Source organism: Rhamphochromis sp. 'chilingali' (genome assembly GCF_963969265.1).
Source record: "Rhamphochromis sp. 'chilingali' genome assembly, chromosome: 16".
NCBI lineage: Eukaryota > Metazoa > Chordata > Actinopteri > Cichliformes > Cichlidae > Rhamphochromis > Rhamphochromis sp. 'chilingali'.
This window is the reverse complement of record NC_137943.1, coordinates 9,472,953-9,498,242: the sequence shown is the minus strand read 5'-3', so window position 1 is coordinate 9,498,242 and position 25,290 is coordinate 9,472,953. Positions and strand designations below refer to the sequence as shown.

The 25,290-nt window shown below is 39.5% G+C and overlaps 2 protein-coding genes, 1 long non-coding RNA gene and 1 pseudogene across 6 annotated transcripts in view; 3 read left to right on the top strand and 1 right to left on the bottom strand.

The window, feature by feature from the left end:
* The window catches only part of LOC308383736 (vertebrate ancient opsin-like), a 161,860-nt pseudogene extending 140,135 nt beyond the window's left edge, over window positions 1–21,725 (top strand). The window contains exons 4-6 of the transcript in view: window positions 9,362–9,558; window positions 9,706–9,735; window positions 21,619–21,725. The product of the transcript in view is annotated as a vertebrate ancient opsin-like (transcript). The remainder of the gene's footprint in view (window positions 1–9,361; window positions 9,559–9,705; window positions 9,736–21,618) is intronic.
* LOC308412938 (uncharacterized protein) lies at window positions 1,881–4,018 on the top strand. The gene is made up of 3 exons (XM_080907670.1): window positions 1,881–1,944; window positions 2,637–2,792; window positions 3,218–4,018. The coding sequence occupies exons 2-3, from the start codon at window positions 2,667–2,669 to the stop codon at window positions 3,449–3,451; spliced, it is 360 nt and encodes a 119-aa protein (XP_080763796.1). The 5' UTR covers window positions 1,881–1,944; window positions 2,637–2,666; the 3' UTR covers window positions 3,452–4,018.
* LOC308412857 lies at window positions 10,981–13,445 on the top strand. The gene is made up of 5 exons (XR_013974634.1): window positions 10,981–11,557; window positions 11,826–11,922; window positions 12,296–12,406; window positions 12,855–13,021; window positions 13,355–13,445. It is a non-coding gene; the product is annotated as an uncharacterized lncRNA (long non-coding RNA).
* LOC308383737 (uncharacterized protein) lies at window positions 15,802–21,587 on the bottom strand. Of its 3 annotated transcripts, none has more exons than XM_080861829.1 (9): window positions 19,995–20,281; window positions 19,814–19,846; window positions 19,628–19,717; window positions 19,145–19,216; window positions 18,375–18,477; window positions 18,243–18,295; window positions 18,057–18,135; window positions 16,946–17,139; window positions 15,802–16,837 (listed from the first exon to the last, which is right to left on the bottom strand). In XM_080861829.1, exons 1-8 carry the CDS (start codon window positions 20,205–20,207, stop codon window positions 17,132–17,134), a joined length of 651 nt encoding a protein of 216 aa, XP_080717955.1. In that variant the 5' UTR covers window positions 20,208–20,281; the 3' UTR covers window positions 15,802–16,837; window positions 16,946–17,131. The 3 variants fall into 3 exon arrangements, with proteins under 3 accessions (XP_080717955.1, XP_080717956.1, XP_080717954.1); XM_080861830.1 differs by lacking the exons at window positions 15,802–16,837; window positions 16,946–17,139 and adding exons at window positions 20,390–20,415; window positions 21,375–21,587 and having other exon boundaries at window positions 17,903–18,135; window positions 19,995–20,080; XM_080861828.1 differs by lacking the exons at window positions 15,802–16,837; window positions 16,946–17,139 and having other exon boundaries at window positions 17,903–18,135.
* Window positions 21,726–25,290: the final 3,565 nt, after the last annotated feature.

The window sequence follows — 25,290 nt, the reverse complement described above, 5'->3', positions numbered from 1 at the left end:
TCTGGCAAACCGTCAGACGTCTCAGGAGGGGAAAGCGGTGCTCTATCTGCACTGTGTATAGTGCTGGCGGAGCGCTGCTGACGTCGACTGAGAAAATTGTCAGGCGGTGGAAGGAATACTTCGAGGACCTCCTTAATCCCACTGACACGTCTTCCGAGGAGGAAGCAGAGTCTGGGGATGAGGGGAATGACCCGCCAATTTCCGGGGGCGAGGTCACTGAGGCAGTTAAACAACTCCTTGGTGGCAGAGCCCCTGGTGTTGATGAGGTCCGCCCCGAGTTCCTGAAGGCTCTGGACGTTGTAGGGCTGTCCTGGTTGACACGCCTCTGCAATGTTGCGTGGAGATCAGGGGCAGTACCTGTGGACTGGCAGACCGGGGTGGTGGTCCCCATCTTTAAGAAAGGGGACCGGAGGGTGTGTTCCAACTACAGGGGAATCACACTCCTCAGCCTCCCTGGGAAAGTCTATGCCAGGGTGCTGGAAAGGAGAGTTCGTCCGCTAGTCGAACCTCGGATACAGGAGGAACAATGCGGTTTTCGTCCTGGTCGCGGAACACTGGACCAGCTCTTTATCCTCTCCAGGATACTTGAGGGTGCATGGGAGTTTGCCCAACCAGTCTACATGTGTTTTGTGGACTTGGAGAAGGCATTCGACCGTGTCCCTCGGGGTGTCCTGTGGGAGGTGTTGCGGGAATATGGGGTGTCTGGCCCATTGCTACGGGCCATTCGATCCCTATACAACCGTTGCAAGAGCTTGGTTCGCATTGCCGGCAATAAGTCGGACTCGTTCCTGGTGGGTGATGGGCTCCGCCAGCACTGAAAAAAATGCAATAGGGTGGTTGTTGAATCTGCATAGAATTACTTCATATATCCAGCATGACTAATTTAAATTTCACATCTAAACATATTTTTGTCTTTTAATTTTCACATATTCTTTAAGAATATTCATTCTTTTAGAACAAATCATGTTGAAAAGAAACAAGTTAGTCGTGTTTTATCCTCAAGCTCCGCCCCCTGGAAAGGAAAAATCGGCTGCACTGTCCGCCATTTTTGTCTCTCGCTTTGGAAAATCTACTACCATCTGGAGTTTTACACTTGAAGGTAAATAGGATTTTAAAGCTAACACACCAGTGAGAAAGAGTGTAGACCCTTTATATATGTGGACTTTTACTGGGGTGTTGTTATTTTACAGGTATGTGGGCTGTTTATCGAAAACCATGAAAGGCCAATGTTAGGCTCCAGTTAGCTAATGGTAACCGAAATTATGCGATAAGCAAATTAGTAATTAACATATATAATGTGAGTTAATATTGTTTGTATATTCTTTCAGTCTAAATTAACAGACTATTACAAACTTGCATCGGTGTCTGTAGTAAGTGGTGGTACCTGCAGTGTCTTAACCATTAAACAAGCTAATGTAGGGCCGGGATATGACTAGTTTGTTGAAACATGTCTGCTGCCAATGTGACTGCTCACACACGGTAACATTACCAGCACATAGCCACAGCCGCTATAAACATGCTGAAAGGTCAATCTAGCTTCTGTAGTCAGCAGCTGGAAGACTCAACACAGACCCAAGATTCAGTGTAACGGTTATCTAAATGTTGTGTGTCCTGTTTGTAAGCCCAGAAAAAGAAATTAAATAAAATGACGACCTTGAGCTTCAAGCTAATGTAAGCGTAATGCTATAGCATAAAGCGACTAATGCAATGATGACGTTGTTAAATTAGTAAAAATACAGTAAATATATCCAACATGAATCAGTTATATTTTTGGTCTAAACATAATTAAGTCTCACGCCTTTCACTTGTTTTAGAAGGATGTTCAGTCTTTTAAAACCAGAACACGCCCCAGGGCGTGTTCTGCGAGGGAAAATTCACTGTGGCGGTCCGCCATTTTTTGTCGTTGCTTCGTTTACGTTTGGTGCTGAGCTTTACTTTGTCGAGGTAAACTGAAAACTACATGTTTGAGAGGAAACGAAGAGAACATCCATTATATGGGGAAGTTTTTCTCATGAATTCCTGTTGAGCAACATAATGGAAAAAACAAGTCATTCCTTAAGTTAACTAACGATAATGCTAGCTTAAGCTGCAGGACAATATTATGTGCATTAGCTTTTTTTCAGTGTGTGCCCAGTCACATTCGCTTGTTTTTTCTCAGTGAATACAGACTAACAAACTCGTGTCCATTTAGTTAACTGGTTGTACCTAAAATGTTTTAGTTAAACAGTTAAATAAGCTAGTTTGCCATGGGGTGGGCTCTGTTGGGGGGGGGGGGGGGGGGGGGGGTGAAGATTTGCATATGTTATCTCACATTCTGTAAGGTAAATTTTCTGGAAAGGTCAAATTAACTAATTTAACTAAGTATTAATGAAAGACCTTGATGTGTATATGACAATAATAGATGTAGTTTCTGGGTCATTTGGCAGAACTGCAAAATGGCCAGAAGGAGGCAACTGCTGTGATTGCAAACAGGCTTTGGGTGGTATGGAAGTAAGGGCAACTATGGAACTGCTCAGCAACATGGGACCCATAGCTAATAAATAGTAACATGACAAAAAATAACAACTTTGTGTGGATGTAACCTTGTGAGATTTGAGATTTTGACAGCATTTTTATGTGACAACTTGTCTTTTTAGATAAATGCAGAGTTTAAGCGCATTACCACCATGCCACTGCAGTCCAGATTACTCTCGCAGATAGATGTGCTATCTGACAAACTCATAAAGGTCTTCAAAAGGCGAGGAGGACAAATAGGAAGAAGACTGCAGAACATTCTGGAGCCCACGGCCCAGGTAAGAAAAAAATAATTTGTGTATACACTTTAGGGAAAATAATAATTTTAACAAAATGCTGCTTGTCACTCTATGCCAGGAGTATGTTGAAAATCACCTGGGATTTTCACAATTTACCATGGGTGCGTTTTTTGTTTTTGTTTTTTCTTTTACCTGCATCAGAACGATGTGTGGAGTTCATAGTTGAACACCTCTCTATGCTCTGACAGTATTCTGCTTCTTTGCATGGAGATTTCACTTCATGCATTACCTTTTTAAGCATTCTGAGGACTCAAATCACATGCTGTAATGAATCCATTTTTGTTCACCTAATGTGTTAATGTTAACATTTTTTGGAATAGTGACACAGATTAAAATAAGATTTGGTATAATGTTCTTTGACCAGTGTTCTGTTTAATTAAATTTTGGAATTCTGCATTTTCTAGGCCACAGATGAAGCCATTATCCAACGATCTAATAAGGAAACAACCATGGGAATTTACATCATAAAGTCAAGAGATGCCAATGGCAGCCCTGAGGACATCGGGATAGTCCTTGAAGGCCAGAGAGTCTGGCAGGATTTGGATAACTATACCCTAGCAGCTGCAATGCTGTTTGGACTAATGTACACTTTGAACCTCACCTACCCACTGGAAAAGTATACCTTCGAGGTATTATAGAAACTGGTTATGGAGCTCAAAAGGAACAGCCTTTCAAAGAAGGCCCAGGTTCTCAGGACCAGACTGTACGATTGAACAGTTTTCCAGTTATGATGTGGGAACAACATGTTTACCTCTTCGAATATGTACCATCCTTTCTTTTAAGCCAGCACTGGTAAAGTTGCAGTACATAGTGAAACTTATTTTTCTGGCACTTTTCAACTTGGGGCCTTTATTACTGCAGTTTTCACTTTTCAAGCCATGGTTTTTTTTTTTTTTTAAATTCAAACTTTGAATGTCCATTTTTCTCAATGGAAATGGCGCCTTGCACCAATTTCACCAATTTGCAATTTTTTTCCCAAGGTGCACCACTACAAACAGATTGCATCGTGTAGTATTAGTGATTGTGATGTTTAGTGATAGAAGCAAGCCAATACTAATCAGTTTAGGTCTCTTGGTTGTGTGCCTGTGGGTTATAATGTTATTTTAAGTCTCTTCTTTGTGTCATTTTAATAATTACACCCCTGTTGCCATATTACCTTACCTTATGGTTCTTACATTTAAAAAACTATTTTTTACATAAGTGCGATGTCACAATGTTGAATTCAGGTTCCAGCAGATAACTTTGAGGAATGTTGTGGAATGTTTTTCAAGAGATGCATTGTACAAATATGACTCATGTATATTTTGGAAGCCTGAATTGAAAGTCCATTTTTACAACTGTGTAGTATTTTCAAAAATACAGGTCATTGTTCAAAAATGTTTTGCTTATTTCTTTGATTGAGAGAAAGTGTACAGTACATACAGTAAGATCAGCCTTAATTTAGTTTTATTTATTGAACACTCAATTATATATTAGATTATATATTATATATTAGAAATTTGTTATAAAATAAAATAAGCTTACCATAAAATAATCTTGTCAATATAACACATAGTAGTCCAATACAATTAACACAAAAAGTTCATGTCTGATAAACAAGTGGTTTCTATAAATATTTGACCGGAATGAAAAACATAACAACAACATAAAAAAGTCATGTTCGTGTTACCAGAAAAATGTGTGCAGGTATAACATAAAAAACTAAGGTTAACCAAACATAACTTAATTTCGTGCAACCGCTTACAATAATTTTTTTATGTTTATCCCACTGATTATTTTTTTCAGTGAGGGCTGCCCTTTGTCTCCGGTTCTGTTCATAATTTTTATGGACAGGATTTCTAGGCGCAGCCAAGTGGCGGAGGGCTTTCGCTTTGGTGGCCTCAGAATCTCATCTCTGATTTTTGCAGATGATGTGGTTCTGTTGGCTTCATCGGGTGAGGGCCTCCAGCTCGCACTGGAACGGTTCGCAGCCGAGTGTGAAGCAGCGGGAATGAGGATCAGCACCTCCAAATCTGAGGCCATGGTTCTCAGCCGGAAAAGGGTGGAGTGCCCACTCCGGGTCGGGGATGAGTTCCTGCCCCAAGTGGAGGAGTTCAAGTATCTCGGGGTCTTGTTCACGAGTGATGGGAGAAGGGAGCCGGAGATCGACAGACGGATTGGGGCTGCAGCTGCAGTAACGCGGACGCTGCACCGGCCCGTCGTGGTGAAGAGGGAGCTGAGTGTAAAAGCGAAGCTCTCAATTTACCGGTCGATCTACGTCCCTACCCTCACCTATGGCCACGAGCTGTGGGTAGTGACCGAAAGAACGAGATCGCAGATACAAGCGGCAGAAATGAGCTTCCTCCGAAGGGTGGCTGGCCTCTCCCTTAGAGATAGGGTGAGAAGTTCGGCCATCCAGGAGGGGCTCAGAGTAGAGCAGCTGCTGCTCCACATCGAAAGGAGCCAGCTGAGGTGGTTCGGGCATCTGACAAGGATGCCCCCTGGGCGCCTCCTGGGTGAGGTGTTCCAGGCATGTCCCACCGGGAGGAGGCCCCGGGGCAGACCCAGGACACGCTGGAGAGATTATATCTCTCGGCTGGCCTGGGAACGCCTTGGTATTCCCCCGGATAAGCTGGAGGAGGTGGCTGGGGAGAGGGAGGTCTGGGCCTCTTTGCTTAGGCTGCTGCCCCCGCGACCCAGCCCCGGACAAAGCGGATGAAGATGGATGGATGGATGGATGGATGGATGGATGGATGGATGGATGGATGGATGGATGGACGAGCTAAAAAGCTTGTTAATGTTAGTGTATGATACTAGTCTCACTGAACTTTGACTTTTCACATATAATTATTATATAATTACAAATATAAGTTCTAAATTATATATATTACTTTATTATGATATCTATGTATAAAAAATGTATTTAAATGATCAGTGGGGGATCAGTCGTCTCAAATACTAAAGCTCACTTAAAAATATATGTATTTATTTCCATTTCACATCACTGTAGACCAAACAAGTACTTTGAGTAGACTCAATGCAACCGCATCCGCATAATTAAGGGTGCAAATCTTTGTACAATTCAAATGGAAATTATAAAGATTTCCTATAAAGCTGGACATTTTAAGATGGGAGACTGTGTAGAATGACAAAATAGAATAGAATAGAATAGAATTCAACTTTATTGTCATTGCACATGCACAGGTACAGGGCAACGAAATGCAGTTTGCATCCATCCAGAAGTGCTTTAGTGATATAGATATATTACAATATATATTAGCAATAATATAGATATGTGAGTATATTACAGAAATGGGTCTATTATGGTATGTTATAATGTACACGGTATGAAGTATGCTGTGAATATTCTATAACTATAAGTATGTACAGGCTGTAGTGAGTACAAGCTATGTACAGGATATGAACAGGATATAAATATGAAAAACTATACAGAATATGAAATAAATAACTTTACAGAATCTGAGATATACAGCTATACAGAAATGGGAACTATGCAAGTTGTAAACAGTTGTAGGATTAAAGATTATCGAATGTACAGAATGATTATTTACACAGAGCTATACATTAGTGCAGTTAAGATAAGTGAGGGTGTAGATAGTTTCTACAGAGGCTATATAAAGTGCTAGTGGTTGTGAGTGGTGGTTCAGTCCATGTTATTATTGTGTTTGAGGGTACAGTTGTCCATTGTGGGTGTGTGTATGTTCAGTCCATGAGTTTAACGTGGGTCAGATGTCAGGAGGCAGAGTTCAGGAGTCTGACAGCTGTGGGGAAGAAGCTGTTCCGGTACCTGGTGGTCTTAGTCCGGAGGCTCCTGTGGCGCCTCCCAGAGGGCAGGAGGGTGAAGAGTCCATGTGATGGGTGACTGGGGTCTTTGATGATTTTCCCAGCCCTTTTCAGACACCGCTTCCTGTAGATGTCTTTTATGGCAGGAAGTGGTGCTCCGGCGATGCGCTGGGCAGTTTTCACGACCCTCTGCAACGCCTTCCGGTCCGAGGCAGAGCAGTTCCCGTACCAGACTGTTATACAGTTGGTCAGGATGCTCTCGATGGTGCAGCGATAGAAGTTCACCAGGATGTCTGAGGACAGGTGGTTCTTCCTCAGAGTCCTCAAGAAGAAGAGGCGCTGGTGAGCCTTCTTGACCAGCTTGGAGCAGTTGGTCGTCCAGGTGAGATCCTCGGAGATGTGGACTCCCAGGAACTTGAAGCTGCTCACACGCTCCACAGCCGTCCCCTTAATGTGGATGGGTGGATGTGGGTCAGCATTCCTCCTGTAGTCCACGATGAGCTCCTTGGTCTTCTCGGTGTTAAGCAGCAGGTTGTTTCTGTCGCACCACTCAGCCAGACGATCCACCTCCTCCCTGTAGGCGGCCTCATCGTTCATCCCAGCAGATACCAGACTGAACAACAATGCAATAGATTTCAAATGAAGCAATCAAGAAGCAATTGAAAGAGCTTAGCGAAAAAATACTGCAGCAAAAGTAACTGGACAGCTGACTGATAACTAGTTCTGTGGTTAGTTGTGCCCTGATTGTTCCTTATTTAAGTTTTGAATCTTTGCATTTGGATTTTATAATTGGGGCCTCACAATATTAGGTTCATATTTCCTTTTTTTTTAATCACAGAAGAAAACTCTGGTGCATGAAGAAGTTTGTCCCTGATGAAGAACACCTTTATTAATAAATAAAAACACTGGTGATGCGGGGAAGGCACTTTCTCTAACAGACTTATTGATCTCCACTGCTACAAGGACAGGACAGCTTTCACACCTCAGGCAATAACTCTTTGAATTACAACACTCCTGTCTAGCAGAGGTTTAGCTGTTTGCAATTTTATTTCAACTTTATACTCTCACAACAACAGACTGTAAGTCACTTTATTTCACTGCTCTGTCCATTATATTTTACACATATAATAAACCACTTAATGTTGTCAGCTAACAGTTTTAAACTCTGTTTTGCTTTGTTGATGTTTATTTAAATATATGTTCAGTTTTACTTTATTGTATTTACTATAAATTGGCTTATACCTTTGTCTTATTGTGTTTTGCTTTGCTGAGCAACTTAAGTATTTTAACGCACACGTTATTTGTTATTTTGCCTCTGCGCACCAGCTCAGTGGATTTTAAATCAAACAAAATCTGCACTTCAGTCACATCAAAGAAATGATTGAAGCCGCAAACTTTCAGATTTAATTCAGGTGGTTTGACAGAATTATTGCAATAACTTTTCAGGAATTTCAGACATTTTTAGACATAGTGTCCAATTTTGAAAGGCTTAAAAGCAAATGGACAATGAAAGATGACTTTAGATATGAGGATTGTTTTAAAAATTCTTTCAATGAGCTTCTTTGCTTTGAGAAACTCAAAGCAAAGAACATCTTGGGCTGCTTTTGTTGTATGCTTTGGGTCATTATCCATTTGCACTGTGAAGCACTCTCAGATCAGCATTTGGCTAAATCTCAGCAGAGAGTACAGCCCTGTATACTACAGAATTCATCCTGCTGCTTCTATCAACAGTCGCATTATCAATAAGCAGTACTGACCTGGTTCCACTGGCAGCCATGCTTGATAACGACACAGCTATCTCCTCAAGAGTGTTTCTGGTCAGGTGTTGTGAAAGCGTCTTTCTTTAATCCTCACAATTCATTTATCCCTTTTCAAACTTTTTAGGCCTTTTGTGTTATTAAGCTGGTGCATTATTCTTTTAATGACTGTACCATATCAATGATTAAGGCACTCCAAGTGATGGCTTGCACCACTTGCACCAGCATTTATAAGATTAGGGAAACCTGCAGTCAGCTGAGACTGAAGAAGTCACTTGGATGGGTGATGAAACATTTCTCCCACTGAAAACGTTACGTCCAGATAAACAGAATCAACTTTTGGGGATTTACTTACCTGGATGATTGACATGCATCAAGACATCTATTTGGACCTCATACTGAGAGTTGGATTAATTAATTAAATCGGATTGTGCAAGCATTATAAGCAAACTGAGTTATAGTAAACTATTTGCAAAATGGATTCTGTTTACTGTACACGTCTAAGTATCATTTCTTTAAGGAATTGTTCTAATGAAAGAAAAATGTATAAAAGGAGCAGGGAACTGCAATTAAAGAGCAGATTAAGGTTGGACTGTTACTGGACTGCAGTAGCCTTGTTTATTAGAATGAATATGGGTGGAAAAATCATAAATAAAAGTTCCCCAGATGTTCCTCAGGAGTGCAAGACATTTGCTTTGCTCATAGCTGAGTCATCTTAGCATTAATGACGCTTTTAGTTGTTCTAATGGGGAAATAAAACTGGCGACCTGCAAAGCAGTTGCTCATTTGGGCGTACTTTTTGCTTCACGCTTGTCTAAGGCTGACCTGGGATAAAGCAGGCGGTAAAGGGAGTATTGCAAATTGTTAACTCGACAGTTATTGGTTTAATTGGTTTTATTCTAGAAGGTTTTTTAAATTTTGGAAGCCATTTAAAGAGGCGGTGGTACACACTGGAGCTTTTTTTAGTGCATTTTTACAATCGAGTCCTACTTATTCCCGGCAATGCAGACAAAACTCTTGCAATGGTTGTACATGGACAGAATGGCTCAGAGCAATGGGTCGGAGACTCCATCCACCTGAAACACCCTCCACAGGACACCCCGAGGGACACAGTCAAATGCCTTCTCCAGTCCACAAAACACACTGGTTGGGCAACCTCCCTTTATCCACCAAAATGAAAACCAATAAGTTGGACTGTGTGCCTGGTGAGTGTTGGACTCTGCCCGTGACAAAGACCGGCCTTTGTCACTGATTCTGTTTATAATCTTTTTTGGACAGTATTTCCAGGCATAGCCAGGTGGTGGAAGGCTTCTACATTGGTAGCCTCACAGTCTCATCTCTGCTTTTTGCAGATGATGTGGTTCTGTTGGCTTCATCAGGGGGTGGCCTCCAGCTCACGGACGATCTGATTTCCTCGTGTCAGCATTGTTCCCACATCATCATAATTAATGTTGTTCCAGGTTCAACATTGCAAGTGACCAATCACCTTCTTGTGACGTCATTCCTTTGCGACTTCGAAATACCCGCCTTCGATTATTTCGAAATACAAGTGAAGAAGCGAAAAACCGCCGCCTGTCCGCCGAATTTGAAGTCAATTCGCCTGTCCGCCGAATTTGAAGTCAATTTAGGATACTTTCCTTTAATAAACGGTAAGCATTATACATATGTTCCTCACTTGGCTTGCTGTTTGTTTGCTAGCGATAGGCTACTTGACGACAGCATTAGCTAACCAGTGTTCTCTAGACCAGCGTTCCCCAACTTTTTGGGTGTTTCGTGGCCCGGGGGTTGGGTCAGGCAAAATTGCAGTAGCTTCCCTGATCATTTTACAAACATAAGTGAAGAGAATCTGGACTAAAAGGCCTAGACTTATGGTTGTGTGCTGAATCTATGAATCAAACTATCACCTGGAAACATAATTAACTGGTCCATAGCTGTGAAACTGGACATGAGTTCTTGATTCTATGGAGATTAACAGTAATCCAGAAATTTACAAATTTGTCCCAGGGACATCGCGTAGATGTTGTCCCTGGGACATCGCGTAAATGTTGTCCCTGGGACATCATGTAGAAGTTGCCCTGGGACATCGTGTAGATGTTGTCCCTGGGACATCATGTTAAAGTTGCCAGAGACATACCATATGAAAGTTTAGCTTCTTTTAGCCCCTGTTTGTTTTATATTATTTTATATATATATTTTTTTAATATTATATTTAATATTTACATTGTATTGCAAAAACCCCCAAAACAAGTTAAAATGAATTAATGAATATTGACTAATTAAACCTTCGTTATTTTTCCACCAGAAATGGACGATATAATTAGAAGAAGTGTTCTGAATGACGAAAAAAAAAGAACTGGAAAAGACACACAACTTTGTGTGCATGTGTCACAATGCCAGGAGGACCCATTCAGTGTTGTGTTAGAAAAATTGAACTCTTCATGGACATTATAAATGTTTAAATGTTGCCTCAGGTAAAGACAGGAAAAGAGACTATTACAAATTCAACTGCATCAGAGCTGGGGAAAAAAGTCGAAACAGCTACAGAGCAGTGGGCTGTAAGGCCTATGTTTCATTTAAAGTACTCAAATGTTGGAAAGACCACACAGTCATCGTGCAGCATACATATGATAAGCATGATGGGCATGATCCTTCGGACCCAAAAGACGCACATTTCAACAATATTTCCAGTGATTTGAGGAGGAAGATTGAGGAACTGCTTTCCCTTGGAACTAAGCCAGCCATCATACTAACCGAATGTCATAAATGGGCCAAAGAACATGGACACAGAGATCTTCACAACAGAGAGCATTTTGTCACACCACGTGACATTGACAGTGTTAGAACCTGCATGATGAGGAAGAAGCACTTTAACTGTGGAGACAGTCAAAGTGTACATACCTTACTTAATGGAAAACATCAAGAACATGTTCTCTTCTATCAACCATACACATCTGACCAAGAACTAATGATTGTTTTGCAGACACCTGTAATGAAATCAAACATGGAGAACTATGCAAAACAGTTAGTATTTGTTGACACCACGCACTGCGTTAACCAGTATTCATTTCCCTTATTCACACTTGTTGTAAGAGATGATCATGGGCATGGAGTCCCTGTGGCCTATGCTATTGTCAGCAACGAAAGTCAGAAAACCCTGGAAACTGTTCTTGGAATAGTTTGTGAGCATTTCCCAACTTCCCCGAGGTAAATAATACATTGACAGCTATTAATTTTGAAATAATTCCTTTTCAAAAAAGTTATAACATGCCAGAATCTAATGCTATAGCTGCAGCATGGGCTGCAAAAAACTTTCCTTTCCAGTTGTTAAAGTTATTCCTATAGGCTGTATGCAGTATTTTATACATCTACTTGTGAGTTGAAATGTTTAATTTGGCATTGAAGTGGTGCTTTGAGATAGCAAAAACATTTTCATACTGTTTAATCTCATTTAGTGTTTTCTTTTTTTCTGTAGAGCATTTATGGTTGACAAAGACTTTGTGGAAATAAATGCTTTGCAGAAGGTTTTTCCAGAGTCAGCTATCCTTCTATGCTGGTACCATGTCTTGCAGGTAAACCACATTGTTTTCTTTTCACGTTGTCTAAGATGCACCTGAAACACATTTTTACAACAGGGTCCTGTTGTTATGATTTGCCTCATTGTGATATTCACCTACTCAGGTTAATGAATATAAAGGGATAAAATGTTGAGTGACTATGTCCATCCATTTAAGACCACAGTGCACTCATCTTCTGGTGGCTGCTTCCCAAAGCTCTTTTTGACATTTAAAAATATGTTTGCCTGGTTGATTTCTGTAATGCACAGGTCCTCTTGTCCAGTGAGTGACAAAGTTATTTTTGGACGTCAGCTTTCTTTTATGCTTTTTGTACAGCTGCTCCTCTGTCTCTCTCTCCAGATTAACTTTTTTTCTCTTACATTCACAGGCTGTTAATCGATGGCTTTCAAAATCAGAGTCCGGGGTCCATGGGCTTTCTAACACCCAAAAGAGAAATTAAATCATTTCTTTCTTTTGTAAGCTGAAAGCTTGCACATCTGTAAGTGTAATTTGTCTATTTCACATTTTGATTTCTTGATTACACTAAGAGCATAATAACTTTCAGTTGCTAAAAAAAGTTACAGAGAGATACAAAATAGATTTTTGAAACAATTTCTAAAACTGGCTTCTTATCTTGCTTATCAAAACAAGTACTTAAGCTGTGCAGAACATCATTGTGTCACCCACTGTGCAGTAGAACTTGTGAGTGGGATTCTTTCACAGACAGATGCTGAAACCAAATATGCTTATAGGTTTAGTGTTCCTTCTTAGCCATTGTAAGGGAAGAAATAATTGCTTCTTAATACAAAAACACGACATATTATTAATAACTTAAAATTCTTAATGTTATTCAATAAAAGGAAAAGGGCTTCAATACATAATATTAAAGATTTCAATAGGTCTGTTAAATGGATTGAAATATATTCTGTTGCATCCAATTCTCTTAGGAGGACGACTTTAAAGCCACATCAGCAGAGTTCTGCCAGACATTTAAGCAATACCCTTTGGTGTGCCAGTATTTTCAGAAGCACTGGGAAGGCATTGGCCACATGTGGTGTGACTACGGCCGTCGCTTCAGTCACGCTCGTTCTGAAACAAACAATGTGATTGAAAGGTATGATTTATTATTTTGACCTCATTCAATTGTATTGCTGAAAAAAAGATATTATGCTTTAATCCAAGAGGCTAAACTGAGTAGGTTCGTCATGTCATTGCCAGAACAGGTTTTAGGCAAATCCTTTAAATTCTAGCAGCGTTTTTTATGTTATCACAACAAAAAACAGAGTAGGTGGATTTGCCTAAATCAGCTAAACCGGCACAGAGCATTCCTTTATAAAAGACGTGCGCAATAGGTATTCCAATTTTTTTAAAAAATAATACAGTCTTGATTAAAACTTTAAATTCCTTCAATTACAGTTACTAATCATTTCAAATAACTGTTTTTCAGATTTTTCCACCGCCTGAAATACCAGTTTTTATCTGGCTACAAGAATAGGCGTCTGGATGATCTGATTGAAGTGCTCCTAGGGAAGGCTGACTACTTCTCAGTCATAAAAACCCTGCAAGATGTGGGCCGCATGAAAAACAGGTTTGCTGACACCTTGTCTCAAGTTTCAGACTCTGCTTCAAGACTGATGGAAAGTGGTTGGGCTCTTAAAATTACAGTCAAGAACAGCCATGGAGTTAATGCATATCAAGTCCCATCTGAGTCAAGAGAAGACATGGTGTATGATGTCTGCCCTGTTGAGTCCTACTGCAACTGTACATATGGCTTACGAGGACTTCTTTGCAAGCATCTAGTGTTACTTGCAAAATTAGCAGAGGCTGACAATGACATCTATCCAAACATGGAAACAGACCTTGGCAAGAATTGCAGTGAAAGAAAGGCATTACTTTGTACACTGTGAGGACTTGAAAGTGATAAAAATGCCAAGTTTGTTTGGAAATCTGTGTTTTTTTGCATCGGCTGAAACACTTCAGTGCACTTGTTGTACGTTCTCTCACTATAACACATGTGCTTGCCTGAAGGTGGCTTGTAGCCATTTTAAACAAATGAAAAACTCTCTGAAAAGTCCTCTATCAACTTTGAATGACACTCCTGTAGTTGAAAGCACAGACAAAAAATGCACAGAAGATGCAGTTGGAAAACTAAATGCTGTTTTAGACACAGTTAAACAGTGGGCATTCATTCCAGAGGGTATTACTGCAATGATAGATGAACTGCATACAAATGTCTTAAAAACAAAACAAGTAGGCAAAAGTATATGCCAGTACGAAATAAAGACGACAGATAATGCACGCAAAATTAGGCCATTGTATTCTAGCAAGAAACATTCGGCCAGCATCGACATTCCAACAGTCTGAAAATGAATGTGAACAGTCGATAACCACTGAAAGAGAGACATCCTCTGGAGAAAATGAAAACCTTTTGGAATACAAAACAAAAAAGAGAAGAGTTAAAGCTAAGTATATGCACAAGTAGACTTTTGTGTGACATTTCAAAGGGACTGCATCCATTACTTCTGTTTATTGAAACCTAAAGCTGAATAGCTGTCTTAACTTTCTGCCAAGGAACAGATGAAAAGAAATTGTTTGGTCTCTCAAGCAGTTGTTATTTATGTGTGTTATTCATTACTTTGGCTTGGTTGCTGTTTTTGATACAAATTCATCTGTGCCCATTGTAATATTTTCATATGTTACTATTTTTATATTGCTATGCATTATAAATAAAGGATTACTTATTACTATTAAAGGTCTGCATTTGTAATTGTTGGTATTATTTATAAAATATGCGCTCTTAAGTTTTTTGCTCCATAAAACGATACCTGTCACTTTTTGGACATAGAGTATCAGCTGTTGAGAATCCTGGCTCATACAAAATAGAAGTAAAAGGTTTCAACAGCCAGCCTTTTTATGATTAAATACAAAGTGTAATAACAGAGTTATTGGGGTGTGATTTTGTTAATAGTTAGTCTTAAGTATAAGTTTAATAGTAATGAGTAAGAAAATATAGCCAGAATAATGGAATGAGACTAACACCTGACCTCACACTGAGATTTGGTATGAAGTGGCATGTTTGTGCTAATGCTGACATTGGGGCTCAGAGTTCCTCTGTGTGTATATATTTGTGAACGTTAACTTGGCTAATGTCCAAGGGTTTGACTGCTTTCCTGTTGGATTGTATCACAAAGAACAGGGATAAGAGCACCAGTGGCCGTGCACACCCTCATCTCTCTCCTTCACCCGATCATTAGTGTTGGAAACCGGCATTAGCTCAGAGTAGATTAGACTTCAGTATAGTGCAAGTGATTTGATTTTATGATTATTTGATTCAGTTTTTTCTGTGTTCAAGCTCAATTACTTTAATAAAATATGTTGAATTCAAACAAATAAATAAACAAATAAACTGTGGACATCACCCTTTTAAACCTTTCTGAAACAAGACAGGTAAAAACCAGTGTATAAAAGTTTACATAGGTATAAATAGCTCTAACACTTTACTCCAGCCTGGCGTCCACACATGTGGACATCACATTTTGGGTTATTTAGACCAAAATACTAAATCTTGATCAACAAGTGCCTGATATACAGTTATGAGGACATTATACTGCAACTGTTCTATCGCAATTTCAAATTAATGTCCTCATATGTGGCTCTCATTTTTCTCAGAAACAAAAATTAGGTAAAAAAAACAAAACCTGGTAATTCTTTCTTTTTACATTCATCGGGTTCCAATCGGCCCAAATATCAAAGAGAAATTAAAAATGCATGCCATGGAAGATTTCGGGTCTTAGGGGGTTAAAATGACCAGACCCCTCCGGCCTGTTTTCCAGGCCACTAAATTAAACCCAGTCAATTACCAATTGAACAGAATAAAAACCTACGAGGTCCACTAATAGTCCAAAAGTCCAAATCTTTAATAGAAAAGACAGGCAGAACTCAAACAAACAATAATCCAAACGAGGAGCATATATACACACTGGAAAGTAAATAATTATAAGTTATTAAATCAGACTAATTAAATACAGTAAAACTAATAAGGGAAGACGAACACACGGGAAATAAAAATAACAGTGTAAACATACCAAAACTCAAAATAAAACAGGAAAGCTACTACAAACCGAGTGTGACACAATTACATTCATATTGAAACATATGTGATAATTTTCTTTCTTTGTAGCATTTTTAAGATATGTGTTAGAACAGTCATTATGCTGTTTGGATTAGGAACCAATCATTTTTGCCAAATAGTTAACACAAACTTAGAACAACAATGAACAATTTTCAAGATTCTGATTTACAGAACAAACAAAAGTCACAAAATGTTAGAGATTTTCTACATTATACATTATAACCAAATCTCTATAATACAATATAATCAAGTGTGCCTTATATTCTAACCAAGTATGCCTTATATTTTGTGTGTTCATATATTTTCACATAACCAAGCTTATTGTTAAAGAGAACATAATGCATTCCTTACCTTAGTGTGTGATGTCAGATAAGCATGATATACTTCTGCATTGTTATTTTCAGTATGTGTGCAAGGTCAGATAAGCTGAGATAATGCCTGACCTCTCCCTTTTCAGTTAAAAGAGGAAGTACTATGTAACTTACTTTCACTATAAATAAAGAACCAAGCCTGCGCTCAGTGTGTGTGTCTTCTCAGAGACATTCACCCGTGCGCACGTTTTCTAATTACTCTCTGAGTCGGTCTGCAGTTGTCTCATTTCTCTTACTTGTGTTTGAACAAATGTCTACCCCTGACACAAAAGGTTTCATTATTTAAGAGACAAGATCAAGTTTTTCACACAGGAATGAAATGACAGAATCCAGTGCAGCGGGGCCAAAGGTGTGTGTCAGCAAACTGAAGGTTGAGGAATCAGTCAGCTCATGTTTAAGATTGTGTTGGATTTTGAGAAGAGTCTGTCTGTTATTAGAAAGTAAGATTAACAATGTTACACCAATAACCCAAATACGGGGAAATGACAAATAATACCAAAAAAGATACAACTTTCATATTGTTTTACTAACTTACTTTGTCATATCAGCACTTGAATGGTCGATGCCTTTACAGACCATGTCTGTTGTGACATCGCAGGCCGATCTTCCGGCAAACCCGAGGGCTAGCTCCCCAGCCTCCTCTTCACTCAGAACACTAAACACTGTTACTTTAGTTTTGGCCTTCTTAGGCCTGTCAAGAATCATTGCGGGCAGTTTGGCTTTACGGCCCTAAAAAAGAAAAAGTGCAAACACCAAAAGAGCAGAGAGAGACACACACACGCGCACAAAGTTAAATGCTTTTGTTTACATGGTGTAATTGTGTATATGTTGCAGCAAATGCACAATTTCCAGCCACATTGTCACTTTATTGATACGAGTAACCCGGATTTATTTCAGGTGACATCAAAATCACGAAATGTATACCTACCCCAATCAAACCTCTGAAAACATGAACTGACATGTTCTCTGCGTTGATTCTGCGCTTGATCTCGTCTTCTGTTATTGTGTAGGTTTTCTTTTTTGAGCTTGGTACAGATAAGCGACCATGCACTCTGTAAACTGTACTAGTTCCTTCTGAATCAGTTTGGAATTCTGTATCTGCATCGATCCTGTCAACATCATCAGCAGCAGCATTATCTGTACTCAGACTTGTGCCGTATACTTCTGCTTCTTTTTCGTTGTCTTCAGTCTGTGTACCTTCATCTCTTTCAGTCTGTGTACCTTCATCTCTGACTGTCAGTCTTCCTATCTCACTGTTACTTGTCGATTTGCTGCAGATGTTCTCTCCCTTAGGAACTTTTCCTTTGTCATTCGCTGCCTGATGCTTTCCCTGATGACATTCTTCACTGGCTACTTCTATTGCTCCTCCTGTATAGCCACCCACTATGCTGCACAACTCCTTTCCCTCTGCTGTGCTGCACTGTGCTGTTACATAAAGAAGAATGATATAAACAGCACTATATCAATTTAATTGTGAAGGGAAATCCCCACAATACGACACAGTTATGTCTAAAATAGTTTTGTGTAAAAACTGGATCTTGAAACGTCCACTTTAATTACACAGTCCTGGTGTGCAAAGGCAAAATTACGAAAAAAAATTTCACTTTAAACATTTTTGGACATTGTTTAGTTATATTGTGACTTACTCTCACAGAAGATACAGATGCCACAAACAGACTTTGAACAACGCATGTGCTTGTATGCACCACATTTCTGGCACTGCACCTGTGAATTAAAAAAAAAAAAAGAAGAAGAAATAAACAAACAAAAAACAAATGAACAAAGTCCATTATATAAACAATCTATATGGCTAAGGACATGTCATAGTGTACCCGGTCTTTGGCTGCAATCACACACCAGCACTGACTGCACTTCCTAGTTCGATCTGCAAAATATAATTTGTTTAAGTACAAGTTACATTTTCCAATGTTAGAGAAAAAGAAGGCAGCTAATTTTATCTTTACCTATTGAGGAAAATAAGTAGTGGCAAAGTCGGGACCTGAGCTTTGTGATTTCAGTGTTGTACTCCTCCACTTGTGTTTTACCGTCAATGAGAGATTGGGCAAACTAATAATTGACGAAGAAGAAAAAAAAAAAAAAAGAACAAAAAGAATTAGATTAACAAAGAAATGTTTGTTTGTTTTTAACCCCCCGAGAAAAGAAAAAAAAAACAGAGCAACCAAAGCAAAGCATTACTGCTGAAATGGTTCAATCTACAAAAAAAATTTAGATTTTACCATCCTGCCTCTAAGGCTTTAAAAACTGAATAGGCAAAAATGTAAACATTACTTATATAGATTAAAGCTATAGTTTTCAGTACCATTATGACATGCACTCCACATGAGTTCCCATCCTGTTGATGTGGGTGGCTCACATGTGACAACATGTCCACTCTCCAGCGCAGCCTCTTGCTGAAGCAAATGAGCTGAGAGATCGCAGTTATTACAAATAAAAAGCATATAGAGAAATCAATAACCACGTTCGGTAATGATTTCAATTAAATTAAATATGTTATGTTAAATATGTTAATTAATTACCTCCAGTTTTTCAACACCGCACTTTTTCTGACCTCCGACTCGCCAAATGAATTCATATAGACTATGGTCCTCTTGGGTATGTCACAAAACTGTTTTGTAAAAAGATGGATATGGTAGGCTTGGGCCTTGAGCTTTCCTAATGAGGGACACTGAAAAGTATCATGCACTAGAGAGAGTGCAAAATCTGTGCAACTTACAAACAAGGTCCAGTGGCTGCCGTTTTCCAGACAGGCTCCAATCAATTTCTCATACATCTGAAAGATGTTTTTCTGGAAATAAAAAGAATGTGACAAGTATGTTTTTCTGTCAAGAATGACACTGCAAAACTGCAAAAGCTTGTCAGGTGAGACTTGTAATTAATTCTGCAGATACACAAACATATAGAAAGTGTCATTTTTGGTTTACATTAATTAATTTCTATAGTGTGTACGAAACAAATCAAGACCACAGACTCAACACGTACCACTCAATTTTTGGTGTTCTTTATCAGTTGGCCAAGACAGAAATGTTTTAATCTGTGTGCATTGCTTTTGAACAAGTCTTTACACAGAAAAGGTTTCAGAAAGGTATTTTTCAGGTTCTTCTGACAAGGCTTCAATTTTGGAAAATGCTGTTTGTTTATAGTGTCAACTTATAAACCCTTTGTGATAAGAACATAGTTACCACAGTCCAAGTCATACCTTCAAAAAGTATGCACTTTGTGCTCTTGTGGACCCATCCAAAATTTTTCCAGTGATTTGGCTTGGTATTGGATAAATGTGAGGGAAATTCTATAAAAATAACATAAATACACCTATGTTTTCAAATACATTACAAAAAACGTAAACATGCTATGTCATTATGATCAAACAAGCTTTTCAACATACCTCACACTGCAAATAGATTAGGCCATCTATTACCTTATAAAACAAATAAATAAATACATATAAATAAAAACAGAACTAAGGAATACGATTCATTAAGTAAATTGTACAATAAAGTGTATTTAAAGCAGAATTTAACATTAGTTTTATGACAACATAAAAGGATTTTTATGTCAAGAGGTACCTCATCTGAAATGTTAGTCTGGTCAAACAGGGATTTCAAACTTGAAATACCAATAGAGTTTGGTCCAGCTACTCCCACAAGGTAATCTGTGAGAAAGCATATGCTGTAGTCAACAGATATCATTTTCTTTTTGCATGCTGCAACCATCATCCATTTCAGTCTTCTAGGAGCTTTGTCTGGTTGTAGTTCTTTTTTCTCCTCCTCTCCCCTCATCTATTAATTAAATTGTTTTCTGACCTTCCTAACTGTTTCCGACCTGTCTTCCCAATGTGATGTTTAAGCAATATATGTATGGTCAGAAGGGAGTGAAATTTTCATTGCAGTTGTACGTGTAACATTGCATGTGATAATAAAAGGCTTGATTGGTTGATTATTCAACATGAGTTGACATTTACCTGACATTGTGAAGGAGTCACAGTTTCTGTAAGGGTGTAAGAACATAACATGTGGATTTGTTACACTTCTTTTTCACAAGTTAATAACAATCAATAATTTTCATTCCATTATTTACAAGCTATCACACGATGTCCCAGGGACAACATCTACACGATGTCCCTGGGACAACATTTACACGATGTCCCAGGGACAACATTTACGCGATGTCCCAGGGACAACATTTACACGATGTCCCAGGGACAACATCTACACGATGTCCCAGGGCAACTTCTACATGATGTCCCAGGGACAACATTTACACGATGTCCCAGGGACAACATCTACACGATGTCCCAGGGCAACTTCTACATGATGTCCCAGGGACAACATTTACGCGATGTCCCAGGGACAACATTTACACGATGTCCCAGGGACAACATTTACACGATGTCCCAGGGACAACATTTACACGATGTCCCAGGGACAACATCTACACGATGTCCCAGGGCAACTTCTACATGATGTCCCAGGGACAACATTTACACGATGTCCCAGGGACAACATCTACACGATGTCCCAGGGCAACTTCTACATGATGTCCCAGGGACAACATTTACGCGATGTCCCTGGGACAACATTTACGCGATGTACCAGGACAAATTTGTAAATTTCTGGATTACTGTTAATCTCCATAGAATCAAGAACTCATGTCCAGTTTCACAGCTATGGACCAGTTAATTATGTTTCCAGGTGATAGTTTGATTCATAGATTCAGCACACAACCATAAGTCTAGGCCTTTTAGTCCAGATTCTCTTCACTTATGTTTGTAAAATGATCAGGGAAGCTACTGCAATTTTGCCTGACCCAACCCCCGGGCCACAAAACACCCAAAAAGTTGGGGAACGCTGGTCTAGAGAACACTGGTTAGCTAATGCTGTCGTCAAGTAGCCTATCGCTAGCAAACAAACAGCAAGCCAAGTGAGGAACATATGTATAATGCTTACCGTTTATTAAAGGAAAGTATCCTAAATTGACTTCAAATTCGGCGGACAGGCGAATTGACTTCAAATTCGGCGGACAGGCGGCGGTTTTTCGCTTCTTCACTTGTATTTCGAAATACTCGAAGGCGGGTATTTCGAAGTCGCAAAGGAATGACGTCACAAGAAGGTGATTGGTCACTTGCAATGTTGAACCTGGAACAACATTAATTATGATGATGTGGGAACAATGCTGACACGAGGAAATCAGATCGTCCCCAGCTCACACTGAAGTGGTTTGGAGTCGAGTGTGAAGCAGGAGTAATGAGAATCAGCACCTCCAAATCTACAAAACCTCGGGGAGAACAGAGCTGTTGATTTACCAGTTGAGCTACTTCCCTGCCGTGAATGATGAACACTCAACGATTAGTGATGGGTAGTGACCAAAAGAACGAGGTTGCAGATACAAGTGGAAGAAATTAGCTTTCTCTAGAGGGTAGCTGGCCTCGCCCTTAGAGATAGGGTCAGGAGTTTAGTCATTAGTCGGTGCTACTCCCCATCGAAAGGAACCAGTGGAGGTCATTTGGAGATCTGACTAGAATGCCTCTTTGGTACCTCCTGTGTGAGGTGTTCTGGGCATGTCCAGCTTGGAGGAGGTCCCGGAGCAGACACAGAACACGCTGGAAAGATCTCTCGGCTGGCCAGGGCATGCCCTCCAGATCCCCCAGATAAACTGGAGGAGGTGGCTGGAGATAGCAAGATCTGGACATCACTGCTTAGGCTGTTGCCCCTGCAACCCAGCTCTGAAAAAGCAGAAGAAAATGCATTGTTTGATGGAAAATATTAGAGCTTTAAATGGTAGACATACTCACTCACAATTTAGAATATAAAAAACAAAAAAACAACTGAAGTATCTCTTCATGTCTACTTTCCTCCGTCAAGGCAAAAAACTGATGCAGAGTTCTAGCAAGTGACTACTTTAATGCCTGCAAAATCAAACCCTGTCTGATAAAGTTTTATGCTGGCTCTGCTACTTTACTGAGTACGTTTGTTTACTCTGCAGTGCAAAAAAATCATTTAAACCAGCAGACTACTTGTAGTGTATTGATAATATGTCCATACAGAGTCAAGCAATGGCAGCTGAAGAGGTGCAATTCTCCTTTCTCCTTTAAATACATTCCAACAATAGACCTGGCAAGTATTCCTTCAATTTAAAGTTGCCTCGACGTTTTATTTCCATTCAGCGATGCGTGTTATCCAGTTAGCAGGTCAAATGTCAGGCAGTTCTGCAGAAGTAGCTCCACGCTGTGATAAGTGTTTTGTTGCTCTGCTAAGTGTCCCTCAGAATCAGAATGGCTTCATCAGACGATTGCGAGGCAAGCCTGTAATTTGGCATCAGGACTGGATGCTAATACAAATAAAATTGCTGATAGAACAATTTTAAAAGCATTAGGATTTTGTTTTGTTTTGTCAAATGATCAGAAAGTACCATTTGAAAAAAAAAAAAAAAACTAAAGAGATATTTATTGAACCCCTTTATTTCTGTTCTGCCTTGTTTCTTTCTTTCAAATCTCAAACAAATTTAAATCTAAGTGTATCGTATATAGTGTCATTTGCAGTGTATCATCAGTGCAGAATACACAATCCGCTGGCTCGCTAATGCTCACTACCTTTTCAGAGATAGTATTCAACCTCAAGTTTGCTGTTTGTTTTTTCCCCATTAAATATGTTTAATTTTTACAACCAAGAAAGTGTAAAGAGAGGGGATAATGGAGTAGTCACATGTCGGTGCCCAATCACCATCGTTTCTGTAGTGAAAACTGGAGATCAAAAGGAACTTGGAAGGAGAACGTGAAAGGCAGAGCACAGCTGAACAGAAGCTGTGAAGTAAGGTCACAATTATAATAAAACTTTTGATTGACCCTTAAAACAAGCCATGTATTGATTAGACATTTTGTTTAATGATGACACCGCTTCTCTAAAATCCCTTAAATCACTAAATGGCAAACTTAAGTTTCAATCATCCAGGTTAATGCTGGAAATCAAAAGGACATACGGATGTAGGAAATCTGCTGATTGGACTGTGCATCACACACCTCACTGACATTTATTTATGCCATGACGATGATTTTTACCGAAACTTGCAAAATAAATTTACACAAAGACAAATCCATCAACTACAATCTTCCTCATACAAAAGGCGTTGAAGTCAAACGCAATGAAAAGCACCCATGTTGGTTAAGTCCCGCTGTAAGTGTTTTCTGACTTTCTGGCTCTTAGTTACTTGTTCTGACGTCACACTGGGTTTGTGGTCCCTGCTCGTCCCTTTAAACGTGAGCTTGCACTTATTTAAACCTATGTGAAAGCAAAGCCTCGGAGCCTTGTTAAGCTGCACACGAGCAGGTACTATTTGAAACCACATTTCGCATGCAAGTAAGTCTGACTGGCCATTGTGCTCTGGAAGATAATTGATCTGATCTAATGGTGCACCACACTGACTGAGGATTTCCCAACTGTTTATTTTTATTGAGCATTAACATTTAAAGTCCAGCTGTAGGCTAAGATGCCATTTTCATTTCCATGAACATAATTCTGCTGAATATTGTCTGCTCCGGGCTCATTGAAATTACTTTACCAGGCATGAGTTTGTTGGCCCCTACTTGGGATAGAAGTTCTTCGAAACACGCCTAACCTCTCACACTCTAATTCCAGAACTTTTAGTGACGACACAGTAGAGTGAAAGTATTGAAAACAAAATACAAACGACCTTATTGTAACAGCCACTTGAAAGGTTAGGAAAATGCCAGATCTCGCCCATCATTAATTGCACCGTCCATGTTGCACTCAAGTCCTCTAACCTCTCTTTGACCACATAGAAACCAGCCCTAGTCCTCAATTAAATGCCCAACTCTGTGGGCACGCACTGTTGTGACTCACATGAACACACGGAAATGCGTTTCCTACACTTGGTTCGTATTTTGATGCTATACAATTATTAGATTACATGCCAGGGGGATCTAGTCATCCACCACGATTACATGGAGCCTTCTATTTTAACTATAATCGGTTTAAAAGCCCAATCATAATAAAGACGCCCAGATAAATCAAAATTTCAGTCACTTTCTGAGGGATGGAATAAACCTTTTCATAAGCCAATTAGAAGAAAGATTCAACCATGTAAATTATTTAAACTGATTAATTTCTAGCTGCATTCCCTTATTTTGACATAGAGTTAGTGCAAAGAGGGGTGTACACATCTGTCCTTTCCTAATATAAAATTAAACTTTCAGGCTGAACTGGCTCGCTGTGAGAGGCTTTTTTTAATACTCTTTAGGAATTAAAAGCAGCACGATATCAGCAACTGCTGAACAGATGACAGAGATTCATCTATAGGGAGCTGATCAAACACACGGCAAAAAGATAAGACAGGAGTTGAGGAAGTGGAAATATTCATATCTGCTGGGCATGTCACAATGTTGCGATTGAGTGCTTTGGCACTTGTAAACACCAGACTGTGTTAAATCACATTCTGTGTAAACAGCTGATCCAAAGTCTTCTGTATGAATCAGAGTGACAGAAAACCGTCAGTGTACCCACAACCAAAAGTTGCTGCTGAAACGAGCAGCACACTATGCAAGAAACAAGTAAAAGAGTTGAAATTCGCCTCTGATCTATTATTGCACTGTCTTTATATCAATACAAACCACTGTTAAAGCCACAAAAACAATGAAGAGGAGGAATATCATTACATATGTTAGCCAAACCTATCCATCTGGGTCACATGAATACAGTATTAATTGCAATGCTATCTTTCTAACCCACACAGCTCTAACAAGCCAATACACCTACTCTACGTTGCCACTGCACAAATGTGACTTACCCCATTTACTGTAGCAGTATTGCACACAAGACCACAGGGACTGGCGCCTTCTCGTTTGCAACA